General features: G+C 30.3%; 1 protein-coding gene across 1 annotated transcript in view; it reads right to left on the reverse strand.

The window, feature by feature from the left end:
• Positions 1–25379, reverse strand: part of LOC130904207 (insulin-like growth factor-binding protein complex acid labile subunit) — a 453059-nt gene that overhangs the window by 137628 nt on the left and 290052 nt on the right. The window contains exon 6 of the mRNA XM_057816841.1: positions 801–839. Coding sequence (XP_057672824.1) covers positions 801–839 — 39 coding nt within the window. The remainder of the gene's footprint in view (positions 1–800; positions 840–25379) is intronic.

The raw sequence follows: 25379 nt of genomic DNA on the forward strand, positions 1-25379 counted from the left end.
AATTGTGCAGTGGCAATCTATTCGACATCTAATTCTATTTTATGTGTATATAAAAGGGACTTTTGTATTATATTTTAACCTTATTCCTTGATATCAATCAGTAAATCAATGGAAAAAGGTGTTGAATGAAGAATTCAAGCATTGTTGATAAAAAAAAAGATAAAAAATTCAGGAGGAGCAGATGTAGAAAAAAGTAAATTCATTGATTTCTAAGAAATAATTTCCAATGTCTGTTAATTACTGTTACCATGATATTATGAATATTGGATATGAGGTGGATGGGAAGATTCATGTGACAAGTATCTAACATCACATTTTTAAGTATAATAATGAATAAGAAAGGAATAAGTATTCCAAATTTAAATGCTGAAGAAAGCAAAATTGCATAATCACAATAAATTATGTGAAGATTATAAATATTTTAAATATTATAGTTACATTGAATAAGCATCAAACGAAATTGACATTTTGTTTATGACAACATCCTCAATGGAGAGTTTATTTTGGAGATTCAATTTTCAGTAAATATCTCATTATTCAATTTCTTACGCCAGCTTTCTTCTAAGAAAGTGTCTATATTTGCCATTGAAACATTTTAAAATAAAACAATAGTCATAATATAATTAAAAAACTGAACAAACTTCTATATCGTACAATAATGATGTGTTTTAGAAATCATATAAGTGACAGAATTTATAAGCTCTTTAGATTCTGATTGCTAATAGGAACAATACAAAAATTAGATTGAAGTAAATGAGTCATAAGTTTGTAAAAATAATTTACTATAGTTAGTTACTTACCAATTGAAGTTTTCCACTTATTGCTTTCGAAAATTTTATCTGAAAATAAAAAATATTTTTTGTAGTTCTCAAATCAAAACTTGTTGCATTCGCAACTTTCGATTTTCCATAAAAAAATATGTACGAAATTGTGTGCTACTATCATAAAAAAAATGAATTGATAAATCAAAATTTTTAGAGGGAGGTCCTTTTTCAATCAAAATATAGTAGAATTTTTATGAATATAGCCTTGAAAATGAGTACTATGTCGATAGGATGATGTGTCCTGCCATAATAACAGTATACCGTCGATTTAGATTCTTAATATATATATATATATATATATATATATATATATATATATATATATATATATATATTTGAATCAAAATCAAAAATCACCGGAAATTTTAATTAATTATTGTAAGTACAATTTTATTATTGTTATACATTTAAACATTTTTTTTATATTGTATTTGACCATAATTTCAGTCCCAGGCGATGAATTCATGTATTCGAAAGCTCGTTTCTTTAATTTCTTATTTCTTAGACCTTTTGATATATCAATGCATCTAAATGTTCTTGATTTAAGGTCTCTTCTGTTTAAAAATTAGTTTTTTTTGATAGTTTTTGAAAGAAAGATAAAATTTGACGTTTCGACGTCTTTATCAAAATATGATATTGACACTGACAATTTGCTTTATTTATATTGATCTATAGATCACATTCATCATGAATATCAAAATAAGGATAAAATCAATTTTAATTTATTTTTCCTTGGTTTCCACATCTCAAATATATTAAATTTATTAGAATTCTCAAAATAGAGCTATACATTCTACTTAAATTATTTAGATCTTTTTTATCATTTATTTTCTTTTATTTTTTTATTACTATTATTTTGAGCATTTGCTTTGAAGTTTTTTATTTTTGTTTACAAATTTGTTATTGTTACATATTTAAGGAATAATAAAAGTTTTTTATGAAAAAATTAAAATTTATTGAACTTTTTAGAAGCAAATAACTCGATAACTGATTGAGTTACACGAATCAAAGAAAAGTAACTTTTTTTTGTAGAATTTAACGCTTTTTAATATTATTTTATTATTTTGTTAGTTTAGCCCAAAAAAAGTTTATTTTGATTTAATTAACCCAAACAAGTGTAACTAGCGCCCTCTCTTAGCAATGTTAAATTAGTGCAAATTATGATTCCTCATGCCAAAAAACGTAATGCCAATTTTCAAAGAGAAATTGAGAAAAAATAAAAAATTCTTGCGAAAATCAAAATTTAAATTTAAAAAAGGCATGTTGAGCAGAATCATCATATTTTGAGGTCTAGAATCTACAGTTCAGAGATTGGACATTTTTAATGAATCATTCTGTATAAACTGTCTAGAATCTAATAGATTTTTTAATTTGATTCAACAACAAAAAATTAATGACGAAAATGCTAGTGTTTCTACTTCAAATAGTTATCACAGTCAAATCTTCAGTTAATTGTACATTCTGCATGCCTTGATGCAACCTATCATATTATTTTTGATTCTTAATAGTTGCATAAGAAGTATTTAAGTATATTGTGGGCATAAAGTCAAAGTCTACAAGTTATTTTGAAAGTAATTTACAATAATATTATGACCTTATTCAATATTAACTCGAAAATATCTCATGAAAATGAGTGATGATAACTACAGTCAGTAATTATCTCAATAGAAGTATAAAGTGGAATTTTTATAGTCAACTTTATAATAATACAAAAAATGGATTAATTAGCTCGTAGAGAAATAAATAAACAGATTGGGTTAAACTATATTTGTAATTTACATTATTAAGTAGTAATAGTAAATAAATAAATCCTGAATGCTTGTAATATTAGGGGTGCATAAATTCACATATCTGGATTTTATCATCGTAGGCAACGCTACACCATATGGGAAAATAAATAACAGTTTGTGTCAAACAAAAAGCTCACAAAAAATTCAAAAACAAGATTATATAACACAATAGTCCATAGTATCACATGCAAGGCAGGAGATTGAATCCCCACTAAGCCACTAAGAAAGCAAAAGGATCAAATAGCAGTGGAAATTGATTATTGCAGAAAATGTTGCAAGAAAACAAGATCGATTTAATGATAACGCTTATGGAATAACAATGATAATAATACTCAGGCCAAGGGTATTGAATAATTAAAAAAAATTAACGGTTATCGCGAATGTAATAGAATACTTTGTTTGAATTTTGTAATCTGTAATTTTTGCATTGTATTTTTTGACTAACAGAGATCTAAGAAAATAACAAAATGTTTTAGACACCCTCAATAAATATATATTAAATTTAGTTATTTATAACATAAAAGAAATTCTATTAACCGAATAGTTGTCTCTAATACATTGACGTTATGATCTTATTAAAACATTTATATACTTCAATTGAATCTGACAATAGACTTTTTTGTGGGCATGACTGAGCATCACCTGAACCATGCTAAATAGAAATAAATGACATGAAAGTGATTTGTCACGACGGGATTATACGAAGACGTTTGTTTCAGTGATTGATAGACACTTTAACTAGAATTTTGGACCGAGGACAGATTACAAGGGGTTTTTATGTCCCTATAGGTTCTTGCCCTATGGGGTACCCCAGCATGGAACATTTACACTTTACCGAGAACAGCGTTGTGCCGATAGGAGGGATTAGAATGTTAAATATTTCTGCATGACCACTTAAATTTTAATGACATATATTCAACGTATTAAAAGTAGATTGTAAAAATCAATTAATTATACTAGTTGCTTTATGGTGAATACAAGGCAAGAAGGACGTAAAAATGAAATTCACAATTGGTCATATGCTGATCCATAAATCAAATATTTTTTTCACAAATACTATTAAATAGTTCACTTCTTTAACAAATTTTAATAAACTATATTTAGATTTTAAATTATTAATTCATTTATTTATTTATTCAGTTCTGACGAATACCTGGAGAATTTGCATTTTTTATATTAATACATTTGATAATTTGATCAGAAAGTGGAATAAAACGAATTAAGAGAAAAATAAGACACTTAAATGCCCCTAAGTTTTAATTGTATGTGTATAGTGGTAGCTATTATCAGTATGTTCAGTTTGCATTCCGATAACACAAAATATTACAGTGCGGATTGATAGGTCTGATTAAGGTTTTTACAGATATTTTATTAATGGTTGAAATTCCTATAAGATCTTGAGATAATCATTAGAAATTATTGAATCTGTTGGTAGCTGGTAAGATAGCATGTGACGGAATCATTTTTTTACTCAATTGAATTAAAACAATAAAAAGTTGAAAGTAGCAACTACACATATTTGAACCCCCATCAACAAAGATTTTATAAAAAATTCATAACAGATAACGAAAAAATTAATGTATAAAAATAGTTTTTAAATTTAATGGTACCTGTAAGTCAACAAGTTCACGTGAGTAATAATAAATATAGTACGCCCATGGTTTGGGGGTTTAAAACATGAAATACTACTAAGAGCCAAAAAAACATATATATATAAAAATGGGTACTGCCATTGTATAAAGAATTGTTTATATAATGGTACTGCGAAGTCAAGCAGAGTAAACTTAATTTATTTTCTAATGTTAGACAGTTCGGTTAGTTTCTTACTGAAGATTGAGCTGTAATATCACCTGTCTAGGTAAGAAAATATGGAAACGGGATTAGTTATTTTTATGGAGATTAGGGAGCAGTTTATAGGCATAATGTATTGCCGAATTATGCATGAAAGAAAATGCTTCAACTTTTTTAATATTCCGGTGGTTAGGACAAGACAATTTATAGAGTTCTGCTCTGTTAAGATATCTAATAATTTATCACACTTCTTGGGGTGCTTATTAGGAAGTCTGGAGTAATTTTGCTATCATTATAATCAGTTATAGTAGCAGATTCTTTCTGTTATATTTTTAATGTAATGAGTTTTTACAAAACAATAGAATGAATTCAATTGCAAAATATAACAAGTATTATTATTCTAGTTTCTCCTGCTTTAAAAACTATTTTCAAAGAAATGTTTCATCTTTAATTCTGATTTAAGACTACACAGTCGACTGCTCAATAAACTAACAATCAAATTCCAACTTGTAGGGTCAACTAACTCATATCCGTCTAGTTACCAAAATCCAGTCATTCAAAAATAATTTTTTATAATGCTGGGCACTACAACAGATGCTATTAACGAATTCATTGAAAATCATTGAATCATTCATATTCTCTGCATATATTATATCCTTAACCACACCAGAAAAATTTCCGTTTCATTCTTAGCTACCTATAAATACTTAGCCGCCTCTTCAACATTGTATATACAATGAAAATAATAAGGAGAATTTTGAAGATTCTCGATATAACTATCTTTTCGTGTTTGCCAGATGGTGATATAAAAACTAGAAGATTGTCACAGAGCGTAATTTGGAATCTGTTGTCACATAATAAAATAACCATAATATAAAGGGCCTACGGATAGAACATTTGTTACATTAAAGTACACAACTGGTATTTATTTTTCTTTCCATATTGTGTGATATTTATTAAAAACATTTTGTCATAAAAAGACGTCTGTTTTCACACATCTGTAATGCAAAGTTTCATCCAAATTATGACAACAAAATGATGTCTTGTAGTTCAAATCTATAATTGCGGGGGATTAAAAGCGTCATTGATTGATATCTAATAATTATTAGACTCATATATTAAAAAAATTGAGAAAATATGCTAGACGACGTAAAGGGTAAGTAGATGATGAGATACAAAGATAAGTTTTGAGATCTGGCAACACATGTGAAACATTGATCTTGGTCAAAAAATGGATTTAAATCGTAAGTATTTCGTGCAAGGATTTTCTATGACTTTCGATGTGGTGTGGCACCATCTTGAGCCACCGTGCTTAGCTGGTTTACCTAATTCAATCGTGGTCGCAACAGGATGAATTTCATTAAGGTCGTCCAGAAAACATCGATGCTGTCCGTAAACTGACATTGCAAGATCGTCATGTCACGTACCGTGAGATTGAAGCATACTTGGGCATCAGTTCCACTCGCATACGTTGAATTTTGCATGAGCAATTGGCTTTGCTCGTGTTGGATAACGCATAATTTGACAATTGCTCAAAAAAAGCTCATGTCGATTTGTGCAAAGAATTTCTGGAGAAATTCTACAATCGACTGTATATGTCTTTCAAGACGAGCTAAATCCAACAAAAATTGTTCACACACTAAGCACTTAGAAGCTAATGGTCACCTGTTTTTTCGGAATAATTGGACATGTCGCCTTCGTTCCATTAGAGAAACGTAGTATAGTCAATACTGAATGGTACACCAGCATTTGTTTGCCAGAAGTGTTCAGGGACACCAATCGCAGAAGACAGATCATTCTCCACCACGATAATACGAGAAGTTAAGAAACAGTTGATACGTTCAAATAACATGTTTTGGAGGTACCTCGATCGGAATGGAAGAAATGCTTCAACAATTGGTTTAAACGCATGCAAAAGTGTATTGATCTTAATGGAGAATATTTTGGAAAACAGTGAAGCTATATCCAATTATAAATATTTGTTTTTAGTTGTCTATATCAAAACTTAAATAGCAATCCTTGTAAAACCAGTTTCTGCAATAGTAAAGGAATGTAATTGATGAAAAATGGATGAGTAAGTTATTAGTTATAACGCCTCCTTCAATATTTGACCAAATAGGAAAGATAGAAGCATAATGGAATCGTAAATTAGAAAAGTTTGAAATTTTCGAATATAACAATGTCAAAATTAATTTTATAGAGACCTTGTAATATACATTATTCCTTCTGTCGATAAATATTTGATCCTATTACAAAGTTAGTGGAGAGAGTAAATTCATATATTCTGCAAATAGCTTTTGTATAATAATATATCCACGTCTCTTACACTATAATTGTAGTACTATAATTCATCCGCAAACCACCAATTAAACAATTGCTGTCAATATGATTCTTCATAAATACTAAGACCTAACCGAGTGTAAAAAAATAATATCTATATTTTGCTTGGTGATTTTAAAGCTCTTTTGTTAACTAATAGCGACAAGGAGGTGAGTTTATTTTCATTCGAGGTACCAAAAAAACGCACCTGCTTACCTGAATATGAACCTTTCTATAAGAGATGACAGCTGATTCTGTTGTAAGTAGGAAACCAGTCCGTTAGTATATTTATAATAAAGCTCAATCTTGAGTGAAATTTATCATTTAAATATCTTGAATTATACAGGAATCTTAAATTTCAAGGTCTGCATTTAAATGTAGAAGTGAATTTAAAATGGTTTACCACAAATGAGCAGGTGTTGTTTATAATAATGAATGATGCCACCGCTATTTTTTATAAAATTCAAAGCGTTAGAAGGCGATAGCAATAATGATAAATTTAATTCATTTGTTTAATGTTATGGACGTTTCTATAACCAGACACTTCTTTTCAAGTTATGAAAATTATCGCAACATTCTTGGGTATATTACATGCATAGAAATGGAATATAGTAATCCCAAGAATACTTTAAATAAATTCACAGTTTTTTCAAAGTAATGTTATCAGGTTATTGGAGATTCAATAATACAACCATAATAAAAATCTTCTAGATTTGAAAATTTAAATTATCTACTATTGACTATTTTATTGGATGACAAAGACAAATTTTCCCTCCTAATATTTGGATTTTTGTTCAAATTAAATTCAAATTATAGCAAACCAAAACAGGTTTATTTTGATTTACAGGCAAGTGAATTTTGCGTCCAAAACCATTCTTATGTGGCCAGAGATATCCAGTAGTACATCATTTTGTTTCCGTTTTATTTGTCTATGCAATGACGAATGTTTTTCTTATGGAAAATACAATAATCTTTTATGAACATATGAATTTTTGAAATTTCAATCCTAAACAGTCGCGTTCAAAATTTTTTTTATGGATAGAGTAAAAATGTTATTGTTATCCACATGTTGTTTCTAGTTTTACAAATAGCAAAACAATTTTGTTGAATTGATAAGCGGTAGAATTCTCGTGTTCATTCACAGATTGTCTTGATTAACACCTTTCTTATTGAAATCCACATTTTTGAAATAGTTTATTGCATGCCGAAAAGAGCTGTATTCGTAAAACATATTAATTATTTCTATGACGCACTTTTTTCAATTTTGTGTAGGTAACCGGGAAATCATATTTTTCGACATATGAACTTGAGCCGTCAAAGCCAACCAGACTAATTGATACCATCGGTATGAACATGATGTGGTTGTATTTATCGTGCATATATAATCAATTTCAACTGTTTCTTGACGGTGAGTTCACCTTTAAAATACGCAAATTATATTACCTATATATCTAGGTGGTCTGTTACAATGAAATGTTAAATTCTTAGATCATCGATATGTTTCTAAGAAACTTTTATAGACCATATCAGATGTTTATAAATGCATAATATCGAAGAAATTGATGGTGGAGATGATAACTAAGGTATTGCATTTTAAATGATTTTTTCGTCAAAATTTTTTTATTAAAACCCTATAAAAAATTCAAAGGTATTCTAAGTCACTTCACATTTATTGTTAAGCTAGTAGATGGAAACCTCATTTAACCTCATTTATCTACGATTTCACAAATACCACTCACTTGATCTTTCCTTCAGTAGTTCACAAGAAATATGTTGAAAAATTTCAACACGTATTCAAAACATACAATTTTAAAAGAATGAATATTTTAAATTACTATTATTACGGTTGAAATAATTTTGGTGAATGAGGAAAAATAACATGTCTTCCACAGTTGGCGCGTAGATTGAGTAAACAATTGTTTCGATTGTCAAGCTTTTCATTGCCTAAGAAAAGTTACATAACCTTCATAACCTTCAAGAAAATAAAAAAAAATAGATGTTATGATCTTAGTGAATCAACAGAAGTGTTAAGCCGTTTATTGAATGTTTCTTTAAGAAAATTAAAGGCATCACTTATTGAGTGGTTCCGCTCTGTTGAAACTACATGTAAGTGTAAGGTAACTAATTTGGGTACGACAGAATTAGTGATTATATCTCTGTACTGTTAGATATGATTCTAAACTTCCTCTCATCACTGTTTTTGAAGATTTATCAACTGAATCAGCAATGACGTATGTATGTATTAGTTTTCCATAGTTGCTGGTCGGCTATCTTCAGTTGATATAGAACTATTCTAGTTATTACCAGGCTCATACAACCAAAAGTTAATTTTATCGTTGACAGTTTTGACTGGAGAATCAATTTCAACGTTTGTGTTTTAATCTTCTGAACGGAGTTAGCGTTAGTCGGGGAGTTCTATTTACTGTAGACTTAATTAATCACGAAGCAGATGCCAAATTGCTGTACAATCAGGCATGTGCTAATAATAAAAAAAAGCGCCTTTAAATTTGCTCCATATGTCAAAATACGTTTATTATATATAGTATAGTATGAAAATAAAAATTTCTCAGAAATATATTTTTCAAAAGGACTAATGTATTGCAGAAATCCTATAATTGTATCTACAAATCTTATTCTCAATCCTTTCGTTTCGTTCCTAGAAAAAATTTTTAGTAAATAAACACTCGTACTCAGAGAATGTTATGACAACAAACTAATCCGTCATGATAGCGTTGTAGTATGGTAGATAAAAGATAACAAATTGACAGAAATAAGTCTTATACACCACCCACAGAACTGTAATCCCGTATTCAAAGTGACAACCCGTATTATTGTCACCTAATACAATTGCCAAAAAGCTTAACGCTGGGTGGGATTACTATACAATTTTCGTCGTTATATTTGCAGGACAGGATCTACGCGTTTCTATTTCTATTTAGAATTTGTGGCACGACTTATTTTTATACAAATTTTTTAATGAATACTGAATGCTCATTATTTGGAATTCTTGGACGTATAATGAGTGATTAATAATAATTGAATTATTTTACTTCTATTACACATTATAAACAATTAGAATGTGTAACTACAATAAATCAAGTGAATGTTTAAAGATAAAGTTAATACTGAATACACTGCTTACACCACCACTACACCTACACTCATAATAACAATGTCTGAGGCGCGTTTCGATAACCAAATTATCGTCTTCAGAGTAAATAATTTACATTCAGTTTCTGAAGACGATAACTTGGTTATCAGAACTCGCCTCAGACAGTTTAATCGTGTGTGTTGGTGTAGTGGTGGTGTAAGCAGTGTACTCAGTATGAATATCGCCAAAGGCTTCAGAAATTTCAACTTAGTTAGTTGACAAAGATTTTGATTCTTTTTTCAAACGAAATATATGTAACTTGTAAATGTGTCAATTTTTTGGATTATATGGATTATACAGGGATATCTAGATTATACAATGTAGTATTATTATAATATAACTTGAATATACATATGTTTATAATAAAATTGAATTTAACTATGTTTTACGCCTCAAAATCCATAAAAAACCAGCAGAAGAGTACCTTTGATTTAAGAAACAACATAAGTGAACATAAAAATTCTGCTCCAAATAAAAACTTATTATAAATTCAACTGTAGTTATATATTTGTTTCTTTTGTTCATGAAAGATTCACCAAAAATGACTTTTTCTTAAACATCCAAATGAAATTACATAACAAATAAATCATTTATATGAACCTGATTCCATATGAGATTCTAATTGTAAAATAGCTCGGACATCACAATGATTCATGAACCCAACTTACTCCTATGGTTGGTAGATCTGATCTTATTCGAGATTATAAATTTTTACTCTAGAGTTTTTATAAAACTGAAATGGGTCGAATAAAATAATTTAAAGAATTGTCGGTGATATAAGAACCAGTAGTTTCAAATAATTAGCTGAAAAATCCACTATTAGAGTAAAGCTGAGAATTATTAACGTGGATACTAGTGTACAATGTGATGAAGTATTAAAAATTGTGTTAGAAAATAGTTGAAGAGTGTATTAACATACTATGGAGTGTTGTTAATTGCATTATTATTATTAATGGGTATTTATTGAAAAAATATCAAAATATTGTTCATATAATCTAACATATTTTTTATATTAGGTATTTTTATCGAAAATCTTGGATGCGCTTTATATTTTGAGTAAAAGCAAATGTGCGTTACAGCCGTTAAAGCTTTTGTTGTTCACTAAAACCGATCATTAAATCATAGTAAATCATAGCCCGCACATGTTCTTTTGACAAATCCATATTTCGATGGCAAAACGTAAGTACTATTTACTTAGCGACAGCAGAGAGTCAGTCAACTGCAGTCAGAGCTTACTACTTAAGTAATTTGGTTTTTAAAATGCAGTGTTTACAGCTCCCACTCCTCTTGTTTCGTTGCATTCCAAAAAGGATATAGTGGTCCTCGTATATTGAATACCAATATATTGGTATTGTCTGTAGTGAAAAAGCTGATACATCTGCGAAAGGTGCATTTGGATAGCAGATATTTCATCAACAACTCACGTCTGGATTGATTATTTATGTTTACCGTATATATGAGTGAAAATATACCTTATTCATACAAACGATGCTTAACCAAATTATTAAAACTGCTTCTCTTAAAATTTTTAACATGTAAAACTGCAAAAAAGTTAGGAGATTACAGCAAAGTTAACCTTGTTAGTGAGCTAATCACGTCACACTAATCGTAAATAAAAAGTACTGATTTCGTTGATATAACCACCTTTATGACTTTAAGTAATAAATAATCAATTCTTTGAGAAAAAAAAACTTATGTGCTGTATTTTGAGGGATTACCAACAATAAGTATGAGAAATTAAATAAATTTTTAACAAATTAGATATTCATTTGGAACTTACTATCACAAAATTTGTTTCATTATTGAACAAAAATTTCTTTTCGTACTAGAGAATAGAGAAATATACCAACAATTTAGATATTCCACTACACAGTAGTGTACTCGACACATTCCTATACGTCAATTTACTTATGATCAAACAGACATTAATAGCAATATTTGCGGATGACTATACTATCATCCGACATCTATAAAATGGTAGTATTGCACGAACTCAATTAACTAGAGTATTAACTTGAGAACTGGCAAATTAGTTTTAAGTCCAACAAATATGCTATAAATATTATTTCACTAATAAAAAACTCACCGATTACTATTCCCATAACAATAAAACCAGACAAACAGTATTTACCTTGAATTTCGCTTACACATGAAACTTGGAAATTACATCAAATAATGAAAAAACTGTTGATTAACATGGAAACTATCTTCTAAAAATAAACGAAATCAAGCTCCAACAAACCATTACAAAACTATTTCTAATATAAATTAGAGACCCTCAAACCAAATCCAACTTAAGAAGACTTGGATGGACTAGCTGTTTATTGAATTCCAGTTAGTGAAAATATGAATTATTGTCTTGATGTTAGGTCCTTTTTTTGGCACAAAGCTATTTTCAAAAAACAGGTAAGGTGACATTTCTACCTACTTCGTTTTTAGCAAAAAATGACTTGAAATTGACAATTTGCATAATTATAAAAATCAATTGATTCCCTACAGCATAAATATAAAAATAAAAATCTGCTTCAATAAGAATAAATAGTTTTTCTGTTATATTTTAAAAATCAGACCCTAAATTTAGATACTTAGCTATGCGCAAAACAAAAACTATTTAAGGAAAATAATTATCCTGGTAAAATAAGAATGTATTCAAGAAAAAGATGAACAGATATAATCAAATAAAGAACAAAACAGAAACTGAACATCAACATTTTCCCTTACCATATGTACAGGGATTTTTCCCAACAACTATCGAATTATATCAATAAACATATTAATAAAGTCATAAAGGATATACTACATTATTGATATATTTCAACTAAAATCTTAAACACTCAAAAACAAAAGAAGTAGTAATATTATATATCAAATACATTTTAATGATTTTGACGCTGTTTACATGGGACAGACATCTCGGTATTTAGAAAATAGAATGAATGGTCATCAATATGACAAAAATATAAAACTGCATTAACAAATGAAATGAAGTATAAAAAAAAACATAAATTCATTCAAAAAAGTTTTAGAATTCTTTAAACGGAATCAAATACAAAAAGAAGACTTTATAGAAATGGGTCACATACATAGCACCTGGATAGCATGTAACATCTAATAAAAAATTATGTTTTGTAGTTAATATAGATTTTTATTTTCATTTTGATATTCACTTTGTGGGTGATTAATACAATTACGCCAATTCTCTATGTCATGTCCTAAATTCAAGGCGATTTACCAAGAAAAACTTAAAAAGTCTTAGTAGAAAGTTAAAGAAATATATATGGAGGTTTACATGAGAATGTATTTACAATTTTTACAATAAAAAACTCATTAGTCTTTATCTTTTGATGCCATCTGTAAACATTTGTAAAGTGAAGTTCTAAGTGACTGTTTGCAAATATGTTGCTGGTAGGTTGTCAAGATGTATTGTAAAACTATGCCAAATACAACTCACTGATCGCATATACAAATAGAGGTACGAGACAAACTTTTACAGAATTTGCATATTTACTTATATTAATCCTTCTTGGTAAAGTTTCCATCCTCTATTTCCTTCTTTTGTAGAACCTAGCAGTGCTTAATGCTTTTTTATGAGGGCGCAGAAAAACAAAATACAAAGGGGTTTTATTTCTGGATTAAAGCTCATTGAGGCAAGATCTAAATGCAATGACTGTCCCTGTTTAGAATAGAAAAAAATTAACATAATAATACCAATGCAATCACTACAATACAAAAAATGCTATGGAAATAATTTATATATAATATATATATATATATATATATATATATATATATATATATATATATATATATATATATATATATATATATATATATTGTAAAAAAGTCTTTGTCAGCTATATTATGAGTAGTTTTTTATTGGGAACGTGGCAAGGAAACACGAAAGTGGACTAACTTTAATATATTTTCCGAGCTTTGGAATACTTATGTATTCATCGTCTGGGACTGAAATTATGGTTAAATACAATATAATAAATATGTATAAATGTATACAATGTATAACAATAATAAAATATATTGAAGTTAGTCCACTTTAGTGATTCCTTGCCACGTTCCCAATAAAAAACTACTCATAATATAGCTGGCAAAGACTTCTTTACAATATATATATTAGTTATTTTATTAATAGTTTATAAGGTCCCATATTTAATATATTAATATAATTAACAGGTATGGATGTAAACTAGGAAGTATTTTATTCATCTAATTTAATTGGATATTTGTAAGTGTCGAAAGCTAACACCATCCCGTTTTATTCTACCGTTGTCCTCAATAATTTATACCATGCAAATTTCTCCTATGTACGTCTACTAAATTAGCTAGGAAATTATGAAATCACTGGAATGTACAATGTTTCATATCCTGAACAAATCTATAGATAACTACGTCTCTGTTTTCAACTGGTTAGCATAAGTTCATTCCGCCGTCGGTTAGTATTTACACAAACAATTTACTAATTCTGATTGTTCTGCCTTGTTCAATATGCTAAATTTTCTCTTAAACACGACTGGGAAATGGGAAGTTTGAGCATTTCTATCAAAGCAAAAGTATTATAGTATAAACATTGAAGTTTTAATGCTAGGATTGAGCCGAATAGAAACATATCAATCATGTATCTAATAGTTCTATGGCATATTGGAAATTTTTTTCAATGTATTTTAAGTTCAGTTTATTACTTCAACTGACTTTCCAAAAAGAATAAATCTTTCGAGATTATTTGAAATTTAAGTACAACTAAATATATGGTTAAAACGAAATTCAGCTCTAACTTTCATTTTTGCTCATGTCAATAATGGTCTAATGCTCACTATTACATCAGGCTTTTTTCAACCAAGATTATATAGATCTCCAAAGCTGGAATATTACCTTAATACACTTTTCCCTACCACTCCAAATATCTTTCGAAAGTTTTTAGACACGTGCAATTATAAAATGAATTTTTCACTGATAAATTCAACTGTAAGGATGAATATAATTTATTGAACATTATAATACTCTAGAAAGTAGTAAGCGGAACTTAATAAATTAAATGTGACATCAACAGTTTTATCAAATTTAAATAAACAAAAAAATAAATATATAAAGTTTTGATTGCGACTTAACTGCAGTGAAATTTCAGTAGATCTAAAAGGAAAACTCTGAGATGCAGTAATTAAAGACTTTAATATGCAAGAAACGTTGTTAACGTTTTTATTGCTTTGATCTTCCTAATGAAAATACTTCCCGATGATTGGAGTAAGGAAAATACGGAAAACGAAAAAAGCATACACAAACTAGGCATCAAACTTTTGCGAATGACTCCGTTTCTGAAGTGTACGGCGGGTAAATTCTCTTTCAGACTTTCAAAAACTTCCATTATTCACGAATTCATCAGAAATTTTCTAAAGCTAAACTATAAACTTGAATCTGTTTCTATAGCATTTGTTTGATGGGCAAATTTATTTCAAATTCTTCTCCCAATTTACGTTTATATTGAAGTCAATCTTATAATTTATAGGAAAGCGATTCAATATTCGTTTTGTAGAGATTAAATAAATTAAAAGCTGCCGTTTGATAAAAGCTGCTGTTATTCTTCTCAAAATTGAAACTAGAAAAAGAGGTTTTTTTGAGGTTTTATTTCCAGTGTGTTTGGTATTATTTCGATCATCGCTTGTTAATTTGCACGTAATTTTTGAAAATATTTATGTCGCCAATATTTCCAATTATAAGGTTATAAGACGTTTGTAATAAATAAGTTTATTCGATAAGAATTGTATACATGGTTATACAATATAAATAGTTTCAAAGTTGTATTGTGAATGAAACTCCGTTAAGCGGAAGCGTTGACAAGGATACATAAAGTTTAAGGTCAATATGTATGAATGAAATGAATGAACTAAACATTATAAAAGTAGAGGAAATGGGACTTACAATAATATAATCCTACAGAAATGTAAACAAATCGTATTCAACAACGGCAGACTTTTTTACCTTCCCAGTTTTCAAATTATCGTTTTGACTAGTTTCCATTGAAATAAGACATATTATGTATTTTTTTAGATGACTTCCAATATTCCAATAGATTGACGGATTTCTTTGTATTCTGGTCGCACTTTTGATTTCCTTCTAAACAGCATATAATTTTTCTGGTAATGTCTGGCAACGTTGTAGCTTTGCTTGGAAATCAGAAGAAATCACTTATGATTGATAAAGTTTACTGATTGTCAGTTTGACAGGAATAGAGTCGAATCTACAATCAATCACAAGAAATGGTTATTGGCAGGTCTCGAGAAATTTTTACCCTATCAAATAGTTTGTTTATACAGTGAAAAGATGTATTCTGAAGAATGTACATAACCTACTGCTCACATATCGATTAATAAGTTTTCGGTATACAGAATTGGACAAAAAGGAGCTTTTTTAGTCATTTAGCATTCCAGTTGCTTGTACGACCTACGGCCGCATACGAATCAACGGCGATTGATTTTCCTTGAAAAAGATCACCATAATAGTTTTCAAAACAAGTATTTGCCTCAACGGTATTTTCTCCGGTTAGAAACAATTCTTATAAATTATTTTTAAAATTAAATTTTAAAAAACTTTACTAAAAAAACTATTGGGAAGAATACGATCAAAATATGACCGCTGTCATTGAGAGATAGCAAAATATAGAAATATGTTTTATGGTAACCTCTATCCATTATACCGAGGAATTAGTGTAAAATATGGACAGACTAATTGTACAATTATTACAGAAAATTAAACTGTAAAAATATTATTTACAAAAACGCTATAAGTTGGAAGAAGAGAAAGTGAACTGTTCGATAAAGTAAGCAATCAATTTTCAAACCGAATTTGAAATATATGTTTTGTTCAGTATTTTATTTCATATAAAATTAATTTCGATGATTCTGATTTGTCAATATGATTTCATAGTTTGAAACTTTTCATATATCCTGAGCAGCAGGTTCTAATAACCACGCGCTACATCCATTACTAGTTCCGGTTTTAAAGAAATAACTTGACAATTTCCAAGTAGGTATTCAGCAGTATAGATGGTTTCTTGGCAGAAGCGACATGTGTCCGCAGATCTTTCTTCCTCCAGTTCTAATATACTGAGTGATAGAGCTTTTTTGGTGCAGCTTATAGAGCTGGAGAGGTGGTGATTGGCTGGAAAATCGCGGAATGGCTCTGATCCAATGAAGGTGGTCACTCTTTCTCTTGCACGCTGATCTGCCAATTCATTGCCGGACACTACAAAATGACAGGGTACTAAGACGAGATTGACGAGTCGCATTTTGTATTTTAACTTAAACCATACTAACCGTGAGAAAAGCGCTTGTAGATGTATTTCGCCGTTAGATATCTGATTTGTCTCGGAGATACTTCTAAGTCTGATGGTGCCTTGAAATCTTAATGGGCAAAGCATTAGTTGAAGTAAGGAACCTTATACACCCGCCTCCATTCGTCCATCTACGTTTTTCGAATTTTCGATGTGGAACGCCATGGAGCGGGATACTTCCGTTCGTTTCGAATTTATAAATAAACTCTGTGACGTTTGTTAATGAAATTTACAAAGGATTGATTTTCGTAAATATGAAACCATAACTTTTAAACAAACGATATCTCAATTGTATATTTTTAATTACATATTCGTATTTGAATATTTCCCTTGGACTATAACTAAAGATTGATAGAGTCTTCCCACAGAATCTCTCAAATTAAAATGAAACAAATGTAGATTTTGTATCCATGCTTTAACAATAACCATGTAATAGTCCTTCTCACATTTACAGCACGCATGTTGTGTCATATATGCCCTGAAGCAACATCAAGATGTAATTTAAAGCACATAAAAAGATTAAGAAGTTGGGATTTCAAATTAACAATTTGTCGCTTGGGCCCTTTGTAGCGGTACCGCTAATCAGGAATTCGAAATTTATGGCCAATCACCAGAGGCATCTGGTCATTAAAAGGGTATTATATACGTCTAAATATTTTAGAAGCACAACTTTTATATTATAACTATTACTTTCTGATTAAGGTTGTACCTTCAATATTAATCATTGTTTACCTGACTATATGACTTTACCAGCTGTATTTTTGTTAAATTATGGTGTTCCAGTAGAATAAATAACAAGCATTATTTTAATGAATGAATACCTGTAATTTATATATCAAATTTATTAATAATTTATGTGGAATAAACACTGAAACAACTGAAATAAGTTTTACGACTAACAGAACTGGGGAGGGTTCATATTATTTTCAATATTTTCGTAATTCTCTGTTCACTTAACAAAATATTATTTGCTTCAGATCTGCTTGATAGTTAAGTTTAGTTTTACCAATATTTTTAATAAGCCCAAGTGATGTTCTGTGATTCAGCTGAGTGGATTAATTATCATCCTTATTTACCATAATGCTGAAATAGCTGTTAAACTTTTAAATCCAAAAGTTGGCTCATTAAAAAGATATTTGAATATATATGGTGATAAACGAAAGTATAGAATTTTTTTTGTCATCGTTTTAATCGATTGTTGACACGGTGCATTCTATTGATGAAACAGCATCTTCTTCAAACGAGGTCGCTACTTTGCGATGTTTATGCTACATTTATAGAACAATATTTAATATTTATTAAAAAAAATAATTTCACGTTTTTTAAATCGTATATATTGCTAATATTTTTAGTTTACATCTAATAAACATGCCTCACATCTTTTGAAAACAAAAAACAGAGAAAAAATCACTTTAAATATCAATTAGCTCTACTTTTTCCTTTTATGAGGGGTTGCACTTTCTCCTCTTAAAAACCAACAGTAATCACCCATCATCCTTGATACCGAATTTCCATTGTTCTAATATCTTGGTGGAACCTTTGACCCTGCTCATCACTGACAGTCCCAAATTTTCGGGAAAATTGTCAGATGGGAATGGAGGAAATGGAGGAGTTTTCAATGACATTCGAGCACCATGGGATTTATAGGCGTCTGGTTCATCAACCAACTGCTGGTAGTTTGGATCCATATTGTTGCCCAAAAATTCACTCACTACACTAACAAATGCCTTCCATGCTATAAGTTCCTGTCTGGTGAGCTTTTTTGCAAAATTGTCATCGTCCAGCAGTTTCCTTATTTGTGGCCCAATAAAAATACCTACCTTTGACATCACCCTCTTTATCCATAGCATTTACAAAGTTTTTCTTCAATCCAAATTTAATGTGAAGGGGGGGGGCAGAAGGATATTTTTGAGATCAAGAAAGGGTATAAAAATAACATTTTGAAATCCCGGTTGAAACTCACTTCTTGCTTGCCAATATTTTTCACATATTGTTGATCTACTGCCCGACTGTCTCATAGACAAAGAAAACAGCAATGTTTCGTAAACCCTCCCTGAAGTTCCATTAAAATTCCTTCAGGTCCCCACATATCTGCCACTTATACTTGTTGTAGTTAATTTTGTTTCTTTCATCTTCACAGAATGTGCAACCGGTATAGACGGTTTTAAATTTCCATTTTGTAAGAATACTTCTTTTAAATTGTATTTAGACGAGTCAATAAATAGGCGCCACTGACTGAGATTATGCTTAATATCAAGTTCCTCCATTAGACCATCAATATCCGTATACGCATACGCAAGGTCATATTTTTTGTCTCTTTGGCTAACAAGTTCCATTCCTTAAGACGGAAAGCAAGAAGTTCAGACTTTTGCTTTGATAACCCCAAATCATGTGCTAAATCATTCAACTCACTTCGAACAAGCAAATGTGGCTCGCCGGAACTGGTACTTGTAGTAAAAAGAGGATCGGTGCATTGTTCGTCGGATCTTCCTGATGATACGTTGTATCCAGTATCTTCTAAAACAATATTTTGCGGATCTAAGGCTGAATCAGTCTGGTGAATCTTAACCTTCAGTCCTTGTTAGACAAAAATAGCGGTCGTCAAATATATAAAAATTTGTCAGAAGAAGTTTTGCAACTGCGGCGCGTTTGACTCGACATTTTCGTCTTTTTGCACTATGAACAGAGAACCACTTACTATGAAACTTTCGACGCAAAAATTCGGGTTTCTTTGATATCGTTGAGGTCTCAACTATCTCAATTAGCTTCACTTTACGATTATCCGATATTATTTTTTGTACTTTTTTGGTGCCATCGTCTTTGGGGCATACATTATGAGCATTGTCCTAGGTGCACATTTTGCCTCGTTTAAACTTAGCAAATCCCTTCACAACGGTTGATTTTCCTGGACAAAAGTTTGAACATATTGACTTTGCTTTTTTGCCAAAAGCAGGGCTTTATGACACGAAATTCTTTTCTATCTATTTTATTAAAGTAACAAAAGTGATTCTCTCAAAATGCTATAACAAACTAATAGTACAACAGCTCTCAAATTTGAAAGTAAGAGCTTATGTAACACTCATAGCGTCTTATATATTTTCTTGAGAGATTATAGAACACCTGGTATTATAAAATAATAAAAATTACAGGATGTTCGATTAGAAATAAAGATTACTAATAATACGTATATTTTAATATATATGAAGGAATATAATTCAAAATATAATTCAAAATCCGACATGGCTAAAAGAAAATTTTATCCTATATGTGGTCTTCACAATGTAAATAACTGATTTTAGCATTTTAACACCGGTGACACACACACGGAGAATTCACCGTCGCCGTCGTTCCGCAGTTGTTGAGTGCCACTGGCGCCAACGGAAATTTCACCGTCACTACGCCCATATTCATGCACAAAGCGGTTTTTCTACCATTGTTAGTTCGCTAGCTAGCTTACACGTACGATTGTGGTTGATATTTTTCCGATTTTGATATAACGTTTCATTTTATATATACGAGGGCGGTTTGACGTTAAAGTAACTTTCTAATGAAACAGTTACTTAACTGTAGTAAAAATATTTCCGTTTTCAGTATAAACTCTACACATTAAGTTTAGAGAGTCTCCATTTTTTTCAAACCTTCTTTAAATTTTATATTTCGGTATAGTACTACAAGATAAATGTTTGTTTCTTCCATCACATTTTCACCAAGTAAAAAATCTGTCTGTCAAAGAAAAGGGAAGGGATTATTCGTTCAAAAATTTAGAAAGTGATTCGATTCTGTGTCTTCAATCTATCTACATCTTGAAAATAGAAGAAAATATGCGCACACCAATGTTGTCACTATAGGACAGTTGATAAACGAGTTTTTGAAACCTCACAATTATTTCAACAACGTAATATATTTTTAATAAAATTTCGCTTGATAAATATCAGTTTCTAAATGTAACTAAAACATCACCAATAAGTGAATATTTGTAAATATTTTCGATGACATCAATTTTCAAATATTTATAGGTAGAAAATCTAAATTCTCTCCACACGCCCGGTTCAAGAAATAAGAAGCAACTGCTGCCTGTTTCCAGTATCAAAGAATAAACAACTGGCTGTATACGAATTTGTATCTCCGCTGAAATACGACGTGTCAAACAAATATAATGCAGCTTATTGTGTCGAATTTTTCAATACCTTATTCGCTCCCTTCGTTCATCGACAACGTCTTCCGAGATAAATACAAGTAAATTTTCTCATTGTGGATGTGAATGGGGGCCCCGAATGTCGAGCTCAATACTGGGTTGTATTGTGAAATGTAAATGATGAATCGGCTCTCATCATCCAAAACCAATCTTACAGGTATTTGCTGGTCGAGACTATTGTTCATCTCAAACCCTCCTGCACATTTCCACTTCCTTCTGCTCTGATTGAATTTATAAATAAAGTTATTTTAATTGAATATGGTTCGAAATAATTGCCATGCGTTACCGTTGATCAATTGAATGTTGAATTTTTTAATTAATTTAGTGTTATGTACAAGACAGATGAGACTTCTCATTTTGTCTCACAAAACTATTTGAAAGTCTCGCCTCCAGTACGCAATAATCGCAGATACCTCACAAAAGTTTAGAACAAAAAATAGAATAGAACAACACATAAACGTCTAATCTTCATTTTTCGATTCATGTACTGTCAGTATCATAATTAGTAAGATTGATAATAAGTATGAATGAATGAATCTGGTTGTCTCACATTATTTGTTTTTCAGAACATGACTGACGCATCTCTTCAGTCTTCAACTGTAACTGTTTGAATGAATTCTTGCAGATAATGTTTCACATCCGCCATTTTATTCTCTCTTCAGATGTCTTTTTAATAGCACCCTAATTAATTTTATAAGGTTTAATTCGCAGAGATAAATAGGTAACATTAATTGTAGTTCCACAACTTCCCACAACGAACGTGGAAGTAGTCGAGTCTATTATGGATTCACGATTAATTCGAAGTATATATTCTTGTTGTTGAGTTTCTGATTTAACCATTAGACAACTCGTTCACTGCTCGTTTTTTTACCAATATGTCATTTTTACTTTGAACAAAAGACTCTTCTAAAACGAAATTTCGACCGTTTTCTGTCATAGAACTTTTTTCATGGATATATTCGGGCTCAAGATGAATGGCGATGCAACGACGAAGGAAGACTCAGGGAATATATACACTTTTCAGGATGGAGAACGAGGAATATAATTTCGAAATAAATTCGACTATCTAGGAAACGAAATCATTAGAAAATGGGATTGCAAAGGATTGTACAACAAATTATATTCTAAAAGCAAAAAGACTATTTAAAGCAGTAAAGATACGTTTCTATAAAAGGACTGTACTATATGGGCGTGATTCCTAAGTATTAACCCAGAAATAGTAGTGTGGGAAGGAAGAGGTGCTCTGAAAAATATAGAAGGACGTGAAAGATGAAGAGCAACAAATTCTGACATGGAAGAAATATATGACAAACCTAATATCACATAAGTAAGCAGAGGCCAAAGTGTCGAGTAGTTGGAGGATGTGTATCGAATGAAGGCAAACATAATTATCAAGAAAGCATAGAAGAAGGAAAGGGAATCAGAAGGAGAATAGGCAGGTCGGAAGAGCAATGGGTAGAAGACGTGACATCTGATTTGAGATGAATAAGAATAACTGGAGAGAACTAACAGAGAACAGAATCGAATGGATAGGTACAGTAAAGAGAGTGGAAGGAGAAGACCAGGTTAAAATACGGATTTTGTAAATTGGTAATTTTAAAAATTTACTCATAGGTTTTGAAGCGCTGAAGTGTCCCTGAAAACGATTCACTATATTTCAGATGCACACTATTCAAGTTTCTTGTAAAAATTGAAAACTGTTCTCCTCATTGGATTAGAATAGGTTTCTACAAGTTATGCATTGCCGATTTTATTTTCAAGGTGGAAGAAATGGTATAAATCAATACTAAGTGTGTCTACTTTCATATGTTGTATTCGATGCACATAGAGAATGAGATTTTTTGTTAAAAGTGGTTAATAAATTTTGTTTCAGAAATACTTACTTACTTAATCCTGAAGCCTTTCTACCTTTTCAGGTGTAAGAAATACTCCCGTGGGTTTCCTTTTCCATAGCAGTTTCCATTCTTTCGCATTTTGTGTCTATTGTTTAATTTGTTTCCATTTTTTCCTGTCTTCCCTGTCATCTTAATTTCTTCTGTCCAGCTCCTCCTCGGTCTTCCTTTTGTTTTTTTGTAACTTCGTGCTTCACATATTAGCCGTATTATTCGTTCTCCCATTCTCATAAACCTTTTTAATTTTGTTTGGACTTAGTTTGAAGTTTTTAATATGCGATTCCTTTTTTTGTTGTATTTTGTCGTATCTTGATTTATTCTCTATTTTTTCAAAAAATCCCATTTCTGTATTTTTTAGTTGCTGTGTCCATGCATCTGATCAGTAAGTCAATATGGGTGTGACTACTTTTTTATGAATTTCAGTTTTTATTTGTTTTAGTATTTCCTTTTTGGCTGAAAACTGTGTCTTAATTGCATTGAATAATCTTCCATCTGCTCCAGTTAACTCGTTCATGTATCGCTTAAATCTTCTTAACTATAAAGCTCTTACTCCGTTCACTGGTTTTTCTTCTATACCTCTGTATTCTAGGTGTTTCCATGTATCAATCCTATTGACTTTTTCAAATGCTTTTTCAAGATCTATAAAACATAGGTGTATCGCTCAGTCTTCTCTTATTGCTTTTTCAGTTCTTTGCGTAATTATGTTTACTTCTGTTGTTCCTCTGTTTGTTGTAAATCCTTGTTGTGAGTCTTCTATAGTTCTCTTAATTTTTCTCTATAATTCTCGCAGGCTGTGCTTAGTAATGTGATTTATATATAATTCTTACAGTTTCTTGTGCCTCATTTCTTGTATATGGGTGTAATTATACCCACTTTCCAATCTTTTAGCGCTTCTTCTGTGGCATATATTTTGTTCAGTAAGAGTTTTACTATGCCTGTTATTTCCCATTTATACAATCAGTCAATAAATATAAAATGTGTTGTATTTACAAGTAACCTGGTATGTTTTAAACTGCTAACCTATGGTGGTGATTCAAGTTTAACTGTAACACGCTGTAAATAGAATCAAATTTTTTATGTTGTATTTCAACTGGAGCAAACCAGACGAACTTGCACTTGAAAAGACTTTCTGCTGACGCGACGTCACTTCCTACTCCTGATGTCTAAATTGTGATATAAATTGAATAACGGCTCACTTAACATCAATTGCATGATTCAGCAAGGCGTGCAACCAGCCAACTTATACATATAATTATTTCTAATATGTAATTAAATTACATTGTACTCAAATCTAGACGCAAAAAAATTTAAATTTTGCTTTTGCTCTTTTAAACGATTAATATAAATACGGATTAAGATACTCCGAGGAAATACTGAAACAATTTGATTGCTTTCCCAAGGAAGACACATATTTTCACGATACAGACATCTATACCACACATGGTACCACATTACAAAAGCATTTAGACAGTGTATTCAGACATAATGATGATCCATGATTTTTTTTTCTTGATATTTGTTTGCAAAAAAACACCTCTTAAAAATAAAATGGTTGGTTGGTTGATATGTCCTTTTTTCGCAACACCAAGTAATAAAAATTGCAGGAACTTTAGTAGCTTAAATATTTTCTTTAATATTGTATCACACAAAGAGTTGAAATTATTTCGAAAACGGTAAGTGTACAAGAAGAATAACGAATTTATTCTATTTGCTCCTCAACGTGAAGCCATTTCATCACTTATACGTCTAATACTAGTGAAATAGAATCTTATGGAAAAAACTTTGAATAATAAGCGATAGAAATAACAACTTTAGATATTAATTTAGATTCCACGAGTAGAAGGAAATAGGCTTAAGAATATATTTTTTGTACAATACGTTTCGTAGGATCTGGAAAAATTATAGATTAGGAAAATAATATAAATAAGGTTTTAGGTATGAAAAAGTGCCATTAGATATTTTCATCCCCCATTTCTTGAAATACTAGGAATCATTTTTGTGGTTATATTATGGTAGTTAGTAGATAATAAACGACATTCTTTATCTTTCTCCGTAAACAAAATCTACCTGTACAGATG

Source organism: Diorhabda carinulata, chromosome 1 (assembly GCF_026250575.1).
Source record: "Diorhabda carinulata isolate Delta chromosome 1, icDioCari1.1, whole genome shotgun sequence".
Classification (NCBI taxonomy): domain Eukaryota; kingdom Metazoa; phylum Arthropoda; class Insecta; order Coleoptera; family Chrysomelidae; genus Diorhabda; species Diorhabda carinulata.